The 14,393-nt window shown below is 35.5% G+C and overlaps 1 protein-coding gene across 15 annotated transcripts in view; it reads right to left on the bottom strand.

The window, feature by feature from the left end:
* Nucleotides 1-14,393, bottom strand: part of TAX1BP1 (Tax1 binding protein 1) — an 89,914-nt gene that overhangs the window by 3,853 nt on the left and 71,668 nt on the right. For 5 of the 15 annotated variants that reach the window (XM_009452503.5, XM_009452505.5, XM_009452504.5 and 2 more), the window contains 2 exons: nt 8,878-9,049; nt 8,361-8,509 (listed from right to left, as the gene is read on the bottom strand). The exons of 2 other annotated variants lie outside the window; for them this stretch is intronic. In XM_009452503.5, the coding sequence (XP_009450778.1) occupies nt 8,361-8,509; nt 8,878-9,049 (321 nt within the window). 15 annotated transcript variants of the gene reach the window in all.

The raw sequence follows: 14,393 nt of genomic DNA, 5'->3' as shown, positions 1-14,393 counted from the left end.
TCTCCCATGATATTGACAGGCAAAATGATGAGTGAAATCTTCACTCGAGAATACATTTATTCTATTTTACTCAACAAGCCTGGTTAATTAGTTTCAAAGCCACAGTAGATTAAAAATACTTTAATTTGGAAATGAAGCTTTTAAAGCAGGCCGACTGACAGTTAAAAAAAAAAAAAGCTACTGGGAAAAAGAAAAGCAAGACAAGAACTTGAAACATCCAATGTTAGGCATTTCACTATTAGTAATAGATCACACAGCCTTACTATACATCTTAAAAGAATATGACACCATGTAACATTGATTTTTTAAATAAACCTTAATCAAGGTTATATTAAATGAAAGCATGGAAAGCCAGAGAATCATGCATTCTGTTTTAGAAATATTTCTACCCCAAATTATTAAATTATCAGTTTCAGCACTGAAACTTACAAACCCAAAGGGTTTAACAGCACATTTTAAAATATCACCACCTAGTATTTTAGCTAAACTACTAAAATAATCTTGTAAGCAAATTTTATTGAGAATACCGTACTGAAATATATTTATGAACAGTTCCAAATTTTAAGAAATACCTTTTCAGAAAACTTTTATTAATATTACTTTAATCCATTTAAAGATCTAAACGCCCTATTGTTTTCATCTATGTTTACACCCAGCAGCACAATACTCTTTCCATTACAAACTGGTTTTTAAGCAAAGGAAACAAGCTACGATAAACTGACATTCAATTTGAAACTCAAAAAATTCTCATTATCTGCTCAGGATATACTCTGTACAAAAACATTCTTGTTTTCTTATTAAAAGCATATGGCCACCTTGGACATTTGAATAGTAATTTTTTTTTTTTTTTTTTTTTTTTTGAGACAAGGTCTTGCTCTGTCACCCAGGAGTGCAGTGGCACGATCATGGATCACTGCAGCCACGACCTCCTGGACTCCAGCAATCCTCCCATCTCAGCCTCCCAGGTAGCTAGGACTACCGGCGTGTACCACCACACTCGGTATTTTTTTTAAGAGACAGGATCTCACTATGTTACCCAGGCTGGTCTCAAACTCCTGGGCTCAAGCAGTCCTCCCACCTTGGCCTCCCCAAAAGTGATGAGATTACAGACATGAGTCACCTGCCTGGCCTGATGGTAAAGGGGGTTATAACCTGTTGGAAAATAAATTAGGGTTAGATCACACTAACTTCAAAATGCAATCATGATCATACATGGTAGTTCCTCAAAAAATTAAAAATAAAATTACCATATTATCCAGCAATTCTACTTCAGGGTATATGCCCAAAAGAACTAAAAGCAAGGACTTGAACAGATATGTTCAATCACGAACCCATGTTCATAGCAGCATTATTCACAATAGCCAAAAGGTAGAAACAACCCAAATGTCTATTGATATATGCGCGGATAAACAAAATGTGGCATATATCCATAGGGTGGAATATCATTTACCCTTATTCAAAAGGAATGAAATTCTGATACATGTTTACAACATGGATGAACCTTGAAGTCATTATGCTAAGTGAAATAAGCCACTCGCAAAAAGACAAATACTATATGATTCCACTTACATAAGGTACCCAGAGTAGTCAAATTCAAATTACTGGTGGTTTTCAGGGACTGGAGGAAGAGGGAATGGGAGCTGTTGTTTAATGGGTAAGGAGTTCAGTTTTACAAGATGAAGAGTTTCCAGAGATTGGCTGCACAGCAGTAAAGTTAACATTACAGAACTATATGCTTAAAAATGGCTAAGATGGCAAATTTTATATTTATTCTACCACAATAAAAAAAATGCCATCTATCATGATCAAGTTATGGCAATACATACTCAGGGGTAAATGACTGAGTTACATAATCTGTATCATCAGTATCCAGACTGTGGGACTCTATCTACTAAGCATTTCCCAAACTGTGTTGTAATTCTACCTTTGCTAGGAACTATTAATTGAAATATTTAGTTATCATTCAGGAATTAGTAATTAATATTGAGGAAGAAAAGTTTCACCACTTAACAAAACTCTTACTAAGTTGATAATTATTACTTTAGTTCAAGAGCATTCACACTTTAAGAAATTTACATATTTGCTAAGGCCAAAATCAATGCATAAGAGAAAAGAGAGTATCCAATGACTCTGGGTAACTTTTATTTAAAACAAGAGAATATCTCTTTGCCCCTCAAAACTTTGTATTACTATACAGTATTAGTATTCCTCCTCTTCTTATGAGATGTTATTGCTTATGCTTTGCCAGACATTCATTTCTAATAATATATCAATGAAGAAATAACATTGAACTATATAATTTATCTAATTTAAAAGCATTTAAAATCAGAAAGAAAATAATTTTGCAAATCTCTATTAGTTTTCAAAAGTTTTACTTTGCTCCATATTCAAAAATTAAAAATAATTTTGCAAATCTGTTAGTTTTCAAAAGCTTTACTTTGCTCCATATTCAAAAATTAACTCAAAATAGACCAAAAACCAAATATAAGAGCTAAAACTATAAAGCCCTTATAAGAAAACATATGAGTAAATTAAAAACCTTGGAGAGACCATGGTTTCTTAGGTATAACAAAAGTATAAGCAACAAAATAAACATAAATTCAGCTTCACTAAAACTAAAAAGTTTTGTGCTGCAAAGAGCACCATTGTAAAAGTGAAGACAACCCACAGAATGGGAGACATATATGCAAACCCTATTATCTGATAAGGGGCCCAATTTGAAAACAGCAGAAGGATTTGAACAGATATTCTTCCAAAGAGGATATACAAATGGCCAGCAAGCACATGAAAGATGCTTAACATCATTAACCACCAGGAAAATGCAAATCAAAATCACAACGATGAACCATTTCACAAAGACAGTAACAAGTGTGGCTGAGGATGTGGAGTAAGTGGAACCCTCATACACTACTGATGAGAATGTAGAGTCATGCAGCCACTGGGGAAAACAATTGGGCAGTTTTTCAAAAGGTTTAGGTAAACATAAGAGTTACCACATGACCCAGCAGTTCCACTCCTAGGATTTCCACTACAGCAGTTGCTAGTGGAACTGACCTAATAATTCCACTTTCCCCAAAGAAGTAAAAAGGTATGAAAACAAAAGCACGTATGCCATAGCCAAAAGGTGAAATAACCCAAATGTCTAACACATGAATGGGTAAACAAAATGTGGGACAGGTTGAGTCCCCCTTATCCAAAATGCTTGGGAACAGAAGTGTTTCAGATTTCAGACTTTCTCAGATTTTGTAATACTTCATTACGCTTGCCAGCTGAACATCCCAAATTTGAAAATCCAAAATGCTCCAGTAAGCATTTCCTTTGAGTATCATGTCAGCACTCAGTTTCGGATTTTGGATGCTCAATCTAAACATCCAAACAAACAAGAATAAAACCCATTCTTCATGTTAAACATGGATGCATGCTAAAACATGGATAACTTTGAAAACATGCTAAGTGAAAGAAACCAGTCACAAAAGATAACAATTTTATGATTTGACTTATATTACTATGCAGAACAGACAAATCTATAGAGAAACAAAGTGGACTGAGGGTTTCCTGGGCTGGTGGGAATAAATGGGAAGAGGTTAACTGCTACAGGCTGCAGGGTTTCTTTTGCTGGTGAGGAAAATGTTCTAAAATTGAATGCGGTGATGGTTGCACAGCTCTGTGAATACATTAAAAACCACTAAATTGTATACTTTAAATGGCAAATTGTATAATATGTGAATTATATCTCAAGTTATCACAAAAAATTAACTACTTTTTTTTTTTTTTTTTGAGACCGAGTCTTGCTCTGTTGTCCAGGCTGGAGTACAGTGGCACAATCTTGGCTCACTCCAACCTCTGTCTCTCAGGTTCAAACAATTCTCATGCCTCAGCCTCCCAAGTAGCTGGGATTACTGGCGTGCACCACCATGCCCAGATAAATTTTTTTTGTATTTTTAGTAGAGATGGGGTTTTGCCATGTTGGCCAGGCTGGTCTCGAACTCCTGACCTCAAGTGATCTGCCTGCCTAGACCTCCCAAAGTGCTGGGATTACAGGCTTGAGCCACCATGCCCAGCCCAACAATTACTTTTCTAAGATGGCCTGAATTTTAAATAGTTTAATAGGCAAAAATGGAACAAACACATTTCTTTAAACTCATTAATAACATTTTAAAAGCCTCTACTATATGAAAGGTATTATACTAATATGGTATAGAAAAGTGAATATTCAGAATTAAGAGATGCCAACCAGCTATATATTATCTGTTGGAAATAACTGTGTATAAAAAATTTTACATGGAACAGCAAAGATTCATTTAATCCTTTTGATGACATATTCAATTACAGGCTGACTGTCTTTAATCTAACAATCTGAAGAGCAAAATGCTCCAAAATCCAAAACTTTTTAAGCCCTGAGATGACACTTAAAGGAAATGCTCACTGAAGCACTGTGGACTTTGGATTTTCAGATTAGAGGTGTTCAACTGATAAGTATAATGCAAATATTCCAAAATCTGAAAAAATCTGAAATCTGAAATACTTCTGGTCCCAAGCATTTTGGATAAGGGATAGTCAACCTATATCTATTTTTTCCTTTGTTGCTTATGCTGTTGGTGTCATATCTAAGAAACTACTGCCTAATCTAAGTCATAAAGATTTATCTGTATGTTTTGAGTTTTGTAGTTTAGCTCTTAACATTTAAAATCAAATTTTGAGTTAATTTCTGCACAGGCTATGAATCAAGAGTCTAATTTCATTCTTTCATCGAACTGCATATACAGTTTTTCCAGTACCATTTGTTGAAAAGACTATTCTTTTCCTCTTGAATTGTCTTGGCTCTCTTGATAAAAATGAATTGACTGTAATCACACACTATTTTTGTGAACAGAAAACACATTAAAATTAAATTTAAAACGTAAGATAATATATGAAAAATGGCAAGTTTGAGAAAGGCAAAAACTCAAACAGTGCAACATGATAAATGGGAAACAGCCCTCGACTCTCTCAAGCACTGGTTCTCAATCATTTTGGAGTAACAGACGCTTCTGAGAATAAAAGCTAGAACTCACCAGAAAAAAGAAAAAATTGTCTATCAACAAAAAATGTCTGCAGTTTAGGGGTTCACAGTGAAGGGCTCATATGAAAAGTTTCAAATAAGCCACATATTAATAGAATGTGTGGGCTTTCGTCTTTGATAGAGGAGAAAGGAATGAAGGTAGAAGAGACACACTAAGAAATGCAAGAACGCAACTAGAAAGTAAGATATGAATTAAGGGAAGAGATAATAATCTGGCCTTGAATGACTGGGGTTAGGCAGTTTTAAAATAGCGTATCCCAAATGTTAAAAATCATATGATCACCTAAAGATTTTGTTAAATGCAGTCTGATTCTCAGTAAGGCTAGAGTGGGGCAGGAGATTCTGCATTTCCAACATACTCCTAGGAGATACCACTACTGCTGGTCTACAAACCACTTTTTTGAGGAGCAAGGATTTAGACCCATAGTTCGCAGAACTAGGTATGAAAGTACCTAGGGCACCACAGTAAATTCCGAGGGTTACTGTGGGATAATTTTAATTTTCTAAGGATATTATATATGCAGAAGTACACAGAAATATTCATTAGAGTTGGTCTCCAACATACAATGGTTAGACTTACAATTTTTGAACCTTAAGATGGTACAAAAGCAATACACATTCAGTACATTCCTCAACTTATGATGGGGTTACGTTCCAATGAACCCACTGTAAGCTGAAAACATCCTTCAAGTCGAAAACACATATTTAACTTATGATGGGTTTATCAGGATGTAACCCCATCGTAAGTTGAGGAGCATCTGCATTTGTCATATACCACGTGAACACCTACAATCATTGGAGATGGCTCACAGATTCAACTTTAAATGTGCTACACATTCCTTTCAATGCCATCTTATCTTCGAGATGCTGGTTTTGGCAGTTGCTGTGATATAAAGCAAGTGCCACATTGTGAAAATCAGTGAGAAACAGGAAATGAAGGTGGCTTGTCCAATCTGATTCTAAGGCTTGAGGAGTTGTACAGTGGCCAATAGTCACACACATCCCATTAGTAACTACTTATTTAGGAATGAAATAAACACATTAATTTTCTTTCAATTTATGTGTAGTTTTTTCTTTTTTTTTTTAATGGTCACTAAATTTGTTAGAAGACAAATACTTAACGGTCAGCAAGTCCTTACTTAACATCATAGAACAGTTCTTAGAAACTGCAACTTTAACTGAAAGGACTTACAGCAGGTTGAAAGAAATAACATCATTCTTTCGTCGGTTCATTACAACGTTGATGAGGGAAAAAACTGTTTTTGTTACACATCATTTCGTTTAAAGTCACATTATTATATATGACATTAAGTGAGGACTTACTGTATTTCTTTTGGCCTAGGGGTTACTAGAACTAAGAAAGTATGAAAACCTCTGGTTTAGTCCATTTGACAGGTGGCTAAGACCACAGCTTCTATAGCCAATCTCATGAGATTCAATCCTGTCTCTACCCACAGCAGCTAAGTGATTTGGGGCACGCTATTTAATCTGTCTCTTGGTTTCCTCCACTATAAAGTTGTAACAGTAACAATTCCTACCTCATAGGACTGCTATGAAGAACAAATAAGTGACTCTATCTAAAGAGTTCAGCATTAATGGCAAAGAGGGGTATAGAAATGTTTGCTGCTGTCATAATTATGATGTTAAAGTTATTACAATCATTAGGTAAACGGGAGTCACAAAAGGTTTTTGATCTGACAATTGACCACAGTTTCTGGTGCAGAAGAGAGGAGATATGGCAGGTGTAGGCACTAGGGTAGGCTGAAAGAGTAGGTAGGTCACCTCAACCCTGACTCAAAAGTGCTGGGGCCTGTGGCTATTAATCACTCCCAGGGCAGAGAAACAGAAAGAAAGAACAGGTCAACTCAAATTTGCTTTCCATATTCTTACTAAAATTACTTACTAAAACACTTTATTTGCAAGTGATTTTTGTTGTTGTAACAACAAGAATTTTTTTTAATTCTGAATATACATAAGAATTACTTTCTAATGTGAAAAATCTTCTGACTGCAAAATAAAGTTACTCGAGGTGTGCATATTAAGAGTCCTCCATCTCATTACCAAATCTAAGCATGTCAGCAAATGAGCACAAGACTCTAACACTGCTTCTCCTGGGTTTGCAGGAGGGCAAAGCACACAGATCAGAAAGAACATTCTGCTAATTAAACTGAAGCAGATGACTACGGAAGAGAAGGGCTTGTCACATGTAACATCTGTGCCAAGAATGATCAGATTAAATATGCAAAATGTGAAGTAAAGGTGTGAAAAAGCAGTAAGATGATACTCTAGACCTTAAATAGGCTACAAAAGTTCTGACAGTTTTCCTAATTATTCCCAGTAATGGACACAGGAGGCCAAAAGGCAGGAGGGAGAAATACATTTTTCTCCATTATGGGTGTTGAGCACTAGGGCTAAAATCATGCCTGTCTGAACACTGATCAGTTTCTGCAAAGGTTAATAGCAATTAAATGCAGCAAACTAGATTAAATAAGAAACAGGTCATGATACCACTGTACTTGCAAAGAGCACGATAAAGCATTTCTTTTAAATTCATCTTAATGCACAGGAAATCCAAAAAGAGCTACTATGAAGAAAAGAACATATTATCTATCCAAAAAGAGCTGCTGTAAGGAAACAAACCTATTCATTAAATGTTGAAGGAATCTCTTAAATAAAATTTACAAAAATAATGACATGCTATACAAACTAATTCAATTATCATCAGTATTGTGTTGCTGCCAGAGAATAAGAAATCCTACCTAAATACTAAAGACATCTCAAATAGTATTTCTCCGAAAAAGAAAACCACTATATGATACATACACTTTTCTCTTTTTCTGGCTGAAGATAATAAAGAGTCCACACTAAAATCTACAGTGGGATATAAATGCTATAAAGAAAAGATGTACACTGAAGCATAACACTGCCATTAACACTTTGCTGCTTCAAGCCTAACATCTATAATCAAAACAATATAGTAAGTTACTTAGTGATGTTTAAGATTAAACTATCTGATAACTACAATATTCTGAGATTATTCTCTAAACTTAATCTTTTACTTTAGTATATAAATCCTAAAGTATAAGTCTGAAGCATACTGGTAGATTTTTCAAATTTAAATACAAGCACATTTTTCAAAAAATCAAGTAGGCAATTGTGTGCAGGCACAAGCACACACTCTCCTTCCACACACACGCATGCACGCACAAAGATACACATATGCACACATACCCTTAACTCTCTACATAAGCTAAAAAATAAAAAAGGGACAGGCTCACACAATGAAAATTCAATTTACTTTGCTATCCTCAGAGTCCTCTAAGCCATCAGGCCGACTAAGGTTTCGAGCAGGCTGGCTGCAGACAACATTGTCTTCCAGTCCCCAAGAGGGGACTCTGACAGGTGGCCTTTGTATTTCATCTGGGTAAAAAGCACCATCTGCTCCATCTGTAATAAAATTTTTGGAAAGGTAGAGTGAAACTGGTTACTACCACTAACATCTGTATATACAGATATGATGAACAGGATATAAAGAACCACTTTGGTATGTGAAAAAATAGATGTTTTTATTTTTAACCCAGGTGATTTTTTAAATTGTGAACTATATGCAATAAGTAAATAAAGTACTCATCTCATGGTGCATCACTTCTAGATGAAGCCAGTTACAGTGTTAAATATTAAAACTGCTAATTATACAAATAAAATAATGTTTGTATTAGGGTTGATTATACCAGCAGTTTGCTAATCCATGAAAATATAAACCATAAAAAAATCTCCAGATGCAGCTAATCCCAAACCAAAAATACTGTAATAACCTCTTGTTTCCTGAGATGCATAAGGATTACCATATTGCAGAACTGGTTGTGCATTTGACAATGTGAGAACATAACCATTTTGCTCTGAGCATGTTTTGAAACATTGAGGACTCTGGGAATTCTGACCTTCCATTTTCCTTTCTGCTGGATTTTCTAGACTCCTTTTAAGTTCCTAAAATTAACAAAAACAAAGATGAATAAGCAAAGCAATAAAATATTTCATAAATACAGCAGTATTAAACATTTAGTCAAAATATAACAATAAAATTATTTCCTATTATGAAGTTGGAATGCAAGTGGAAACACAGTTAGAAAAGCTGGCTCTCAACTTCTCATAAATGTATCCTCCACATATAACAAAATCAGAAAGCAGGATAAAGCTGATGTATTTTCAAATTTATTTGTGCCAAGAAAGTACATTATTCTCATTGAGTTAATGTAGGGTAAACTGTGAATCTCTTACAACTTAGGTATGAATAAAAAGTCTTTTTTTTTTGAGACAGAGTTTCACCCAGGCTGGGGTGCAATGGCACGATCTTGGCTCACTGCAACCTCCACCTCCCGGGTTCAAGCAATTCTCCTGCCTCAGCTTCCTGAGTAGCTGGGATTACAGATGCGCACCACCACACCTGGCTAATTTTTGTATTTTTAGTAGAGACAGGGTTTCACCATGTTGGTCAGGCTGGTCTTGAACTCCTGACCTCTTGATCCACCCACTTCAGCCTCCCAAAGTGCTGGGATTACAGGCATGAGCCACCGCACCCGGCCAAAAAGTCTCCTTAAAAAAAGAAAAACGTGAATTCTATCACTTAAGATTTTTTTATAAAAATGTGTCCTGTACAAACTCTTTCAAAACACAAAGAAACACTTCCTAACTTGTTTTACAAAGCCAGTATTATTCTGATACCAAAAACAAGGATTTCACAAAAAAACTAGAGACCTTATCCCTCATAAATATTGATGCAAAAGCCTTAACTTATAGCACGTCAAACCCAATATTAAAAAATAAAACATGATCAAATGGACTTTATCACAAAAAAAGTCATTTTAACATCCAAAAACCAAATGCAGTTCAACATCCAAAAATCAATAAATGTAATTTACCTTTTAATAAAGGGGAAAAAGAAACATGATCATTTCAATTGATGCAGAAGAAATATTTTACAAAATTCAAGTCATTCATGATTTTTTTTTAAATCTCAGAAACTAAAGAATAAAAAGGAACTCTCTTAACCTCATAAAAGGCAGCTATAAAAACCTACTGTGACCCTTAATGGTGAAAAACTAAATGATTCTACTGAAGATCAAAATGAGATCAATAATAATAAGACAATGATGTCTGCTCTCAACACTTCCATTCAAAATAGCCAGTGGATCAAGGCAAAATTAAGGTAGACTGGAAAGGAAGAAGTAAAACAATCTTTATTCACAATGGTATGAGGATAAATGTAAAAAATCCCAAAAAATCTATAAAAACTAGGAAAATGGCCAGGCACAGTGGCTCACGCCTGTAATCCCAGCACTTTGGGAGCCCGAGGCAGATGGATCACAAGGTCAGGAGATCAAGACCATCCTGGCTAACACGGTGGAATCCCGTCTCTACTAAAAATACAAAAAAATTAGTCAACCGTGGTGGCACACGCCTGTAGTCCCAGCTACTCAGGAGGCTGAGGCAGAAAGAATTGCTTGAACCTGGGAGATGGAGGTTACAGTGAGCCGAGATCGCGCCACTGCACTCCAGCATGGGTGACAGAATGAGACTCCGTCTCAAAAAAAAAACTAGAAAAATGAGTGTAAATAATTTAGTCAGGTTGCAGTATACAAGATCAATATGTAAAATCAATTGTATTTCTACATACAGCAACAAATAATTGGAAAATGATATTTTTAATAATTCTACTTAGAGTAAAATCAATAGATAAAATGTTTAGGAATAAATATATGAAAGATGTGCAAAGCCTATACGCTAAACAAAATAATGCATTAAGAAGAGCATAAACAAAGGGAGACATATAACATGTTCATGGACTAGAAAACTTAGTACTTTTATGCTACTAATTCCCCACCCCCCAAATTAACTATAGATACAATACCTACAAAATCCCAGTAGGCTTTTGTACAAATTAACAAAATAATTCTAAAATGTACACAGAAACACAAAGGTCCTGTAATTGCCCATATGTAAAAAGCAGAACAGGCTGGACATGATGGCTTATGCCTGTAACTCCAGGGCTACTGAGAAATAGGAGATATATTTAGAACAAGAAAGGCATTCAAAAGATATCCTTCATCTCTTGCCAAGACTGAAAACCCCAGAGATGCTACTGTAGTAATTCAAGACTGGCACGTGACTACAGAAAAAAAAGAAAGGTTAAATCCAAGAAACATTTCAAACACGATTCAAAAAAAAGAAAAAAAAAAAAAAAGGCCAAGTGCAGTGGCTCACACCTGTAATCCCAGCACTTTGGGAGGCCGAGGCAGGCGGATCATGAGGAGTTATTTCTTTCAACCTGCTGTAGTTGCAGTTTCTAAGAACTGCTCTATGATGTTAAGTGAGGACTTACTGACCATTAAGTATTTGTCTTCTAACAAATTTAGCGACCGTTAAAAAAAAAAACTACACATAAATTGAAAGAAAATTAATGTGTTTATTTCATTCCTAAATAAGTAGTTACTAATGGGATGTGTGTGACTATTGGCCACTATACAACTCCTCAAGCCTTAGAATCAGATTGGACAAGCCACCTTCATTTCCTGTTTCTCACTGATTTTCACAATGTGGCACTTGGGAGGCCAAAGCAGGAGGATTGCCTGTTTGAGACAAGCCTGGACAACATAGTGAGACCCTATCTCAATAAAAAATTTTAAAATGGCCAGGCACCATGGCTCATACCTGTAATCCCAGCACTTGTGAGGCTGTGGGTGGATCACTTGAGCCCAGCCTGGGCAACATGGCAAAACCCTTTCTCTACATGAAATACAAAAATTAGCTGGGTGTGATGGCATGTGCCTATAGTCCCAACTGCTCAGAAACCTGAGGTGGGAGGATCACCTGAGTCTGGGAGGTCAAGGCTACAGTAAGCCATGATGGCACCACTGCACTCCAGCCTGGGTGACAGAGTAAGACCCTGTCTCAGAAAAAAAAAGAAAAGAAAACAAGAAAAAATTTAGCCAGGTACAGTGGCACATGCCTGTAGTCAGCTATTTCAGAGGCTGAGGCAGGAGGATCACTTCAGCCCAAGAGGTCGAGGTCAAGGCTGCAGTGAACTACGATCAAGCCACTCACTCCAGCCTGGAAGATGGCAGGGAGATGCCGTCTTTAAGAAAAAAAAAAAAAAAAAGCAGAACAAAGTTGGAGGACTTATGAAACCTGATTTCAAGACGTATTATAAAGCTACAGTAAACAAGACGGTATAGTATTGGCATAAGAATACAGATGAGGAGCTGGCAATCTTTTTCTGCAAAGGGTCAAACAGTATATATTTTCACCTTTGTAGGCCACACAGTCTCTGTTGCAACTACTGAAATCTGTCTCTGCAATTGCAGTCATAGATGATACCTACATGAATGGGCATGGCCATGTGCTAATAAAGTTTTATTTATATAAAGCCAGATTTAGCATATAGGCCTTAGTTTGCTGACCCTTGATAAAAATCAATAAAATAGAATATAGATTCTAAAAGTAGACCCATACTTATAGAGTATTTTCAACATTTAAAATACCTCAAGATGTAAAGGAAATTCTATGGAGGAAAAGGATGGTCTTTTCAACATGATCTTTAAAAACTGGGTACTTACATACAAAATAAACTTTGACTACATATCATACCATATAAAAAACAAATAGATCATAAATCTAAAGTAAGAGAGCTAAAACTACAAACCTTTTGGAAGAAAAAAATAGGAGAATATCTTCATAACCTTGATTTAGGCAAAAATTTAAGATAGGACAAACAGCATGAAGCATTAAGACAAATACTGATAAACTGGACTACCTCAAAATTCAAGGCTTTTGCTTTTCAAAAGATAATGTTGTAAAAAAAGAAAAAACAAATCACAGACTGGAAGAAAATAACACCAAAATATCTGACAAAGGAATTATATCTGGGATATATAAAGAACTGTCGCAACCAAAGATAACAGACAGCTCAATAAAAAAAAATAGATTTGAACAGAAACTTCACAAAGGAATATGTACAAATGGCCTGCAAGCACATGAAAAGATGCTCAGCATCACTAGTTATCAGGGAAATTAAAACTAAAATCCACAATGAGATAACACTAATATACCCACTAGGATGACTAAAATTAAAGACTGACAAAAATACCAAGTGCTGGTGAGGATATGGAGCAGTTGGAATGCTCATACACTGCCAGTGGGAATACAAAAATGGTACAGCCACTTTGTAAAACAGTTCGGCCGTTTCATTAAAAACATACACTTACCATATAAGCCCGCAATTCCACTCCTAGGTATCTACTCAAGAAAAATGAAAACATATGTCCACAAAAAGACTTACGTAAGAATGTTCATAGCAGCATTATTTGTAATAGCAAAATATCAGAAATAATTTAAATGTCCATCAGCTGGTAGATTAATGTCTATCAACTAATGAATGGATAAATTCTGCTTTATTCCAATTACATGAAATGCTAGAAGCCATAAAATGACAGGGACAGAAAGCAGACCAGAGGTTTTCTAGGACGGGGGGTAGCAAGAGGGGACGAATGCAAATGAGCAAGAGGGAACTTTGTGCAGTAATGGAAACGTTACACTGCTTGAATGAAACGGTAGTTACAGAACTACATGCATTTGCCAAAAGTCATCAAACTCTATTTAAATGAACAGATTCTATTACATGTAAACTGCACCTTAACAGAGCTGTTAAAAAAAAAAAAAATCAACCAGAGGCCTTATTAACAAAGGATATAAGAATGAAAAATTTAGTCCGGAAAGTTGAGCTGGTTTTGCTGCTTGTCATTTCTTGGGGGTAGAGATGAGATTGTGTCTAAGTTAACACATTTTTACCTATATAAATGATCCAATAAATGGACTAAGTAACCTTAAAATGAAAGTCATCATCAAGAGCAAAACTTGCAAACATTAAGAAAAATGCAAGTCAACTTAGGTTTGATAAGAGATGAAGGAATTAAAAGTTCTTTCTAAGCAAGTCCATACATAACATACACGTCCACATATCAACTATGCCAGGTACTGTGTAAAACTGTGAGGTTAAGATGGCATTCCTGCCTTTCAATCACTCATTATTTAACTGCAAAAATAAGACTTGTGAAATTTTAAGCAAAAAAGGAAAATACTCTTTCAAGATACCTAGAGCACACCATCTATTATGTAACAGGTGCCGTACTAGGAACTAGAGATACAAAGATTAACTTGAAATGGATTTTGCCTGCAAAGAATTCAGTCTAATAAAAGGTACAACTCTAGATAAATAATTAGCAATTAATTGTGGTAAGTGGTCTCGTATAGAGATGAAGGTAAAATGCAATGTATC

Source organism: Pan troglodytes, chromosome 6 (assembly GCF_028858775.2).
Source record: "Pan troglodytes isolate AG18354 chromosome 6, NHGRI_mPanTro3-v2.0_pri, whole genome shotgun sequence".
In the NCBI taxonomy this organism is placed as follows: domain Eukaryota; kingdom Metazoa; phylum Chordata; class Mammalia; order Primates; family Hominidae; genus Pan; species Pan troglodytes.
This window is presented reverse-complemented; position numbering and strand designations above follow the sequence as displayed.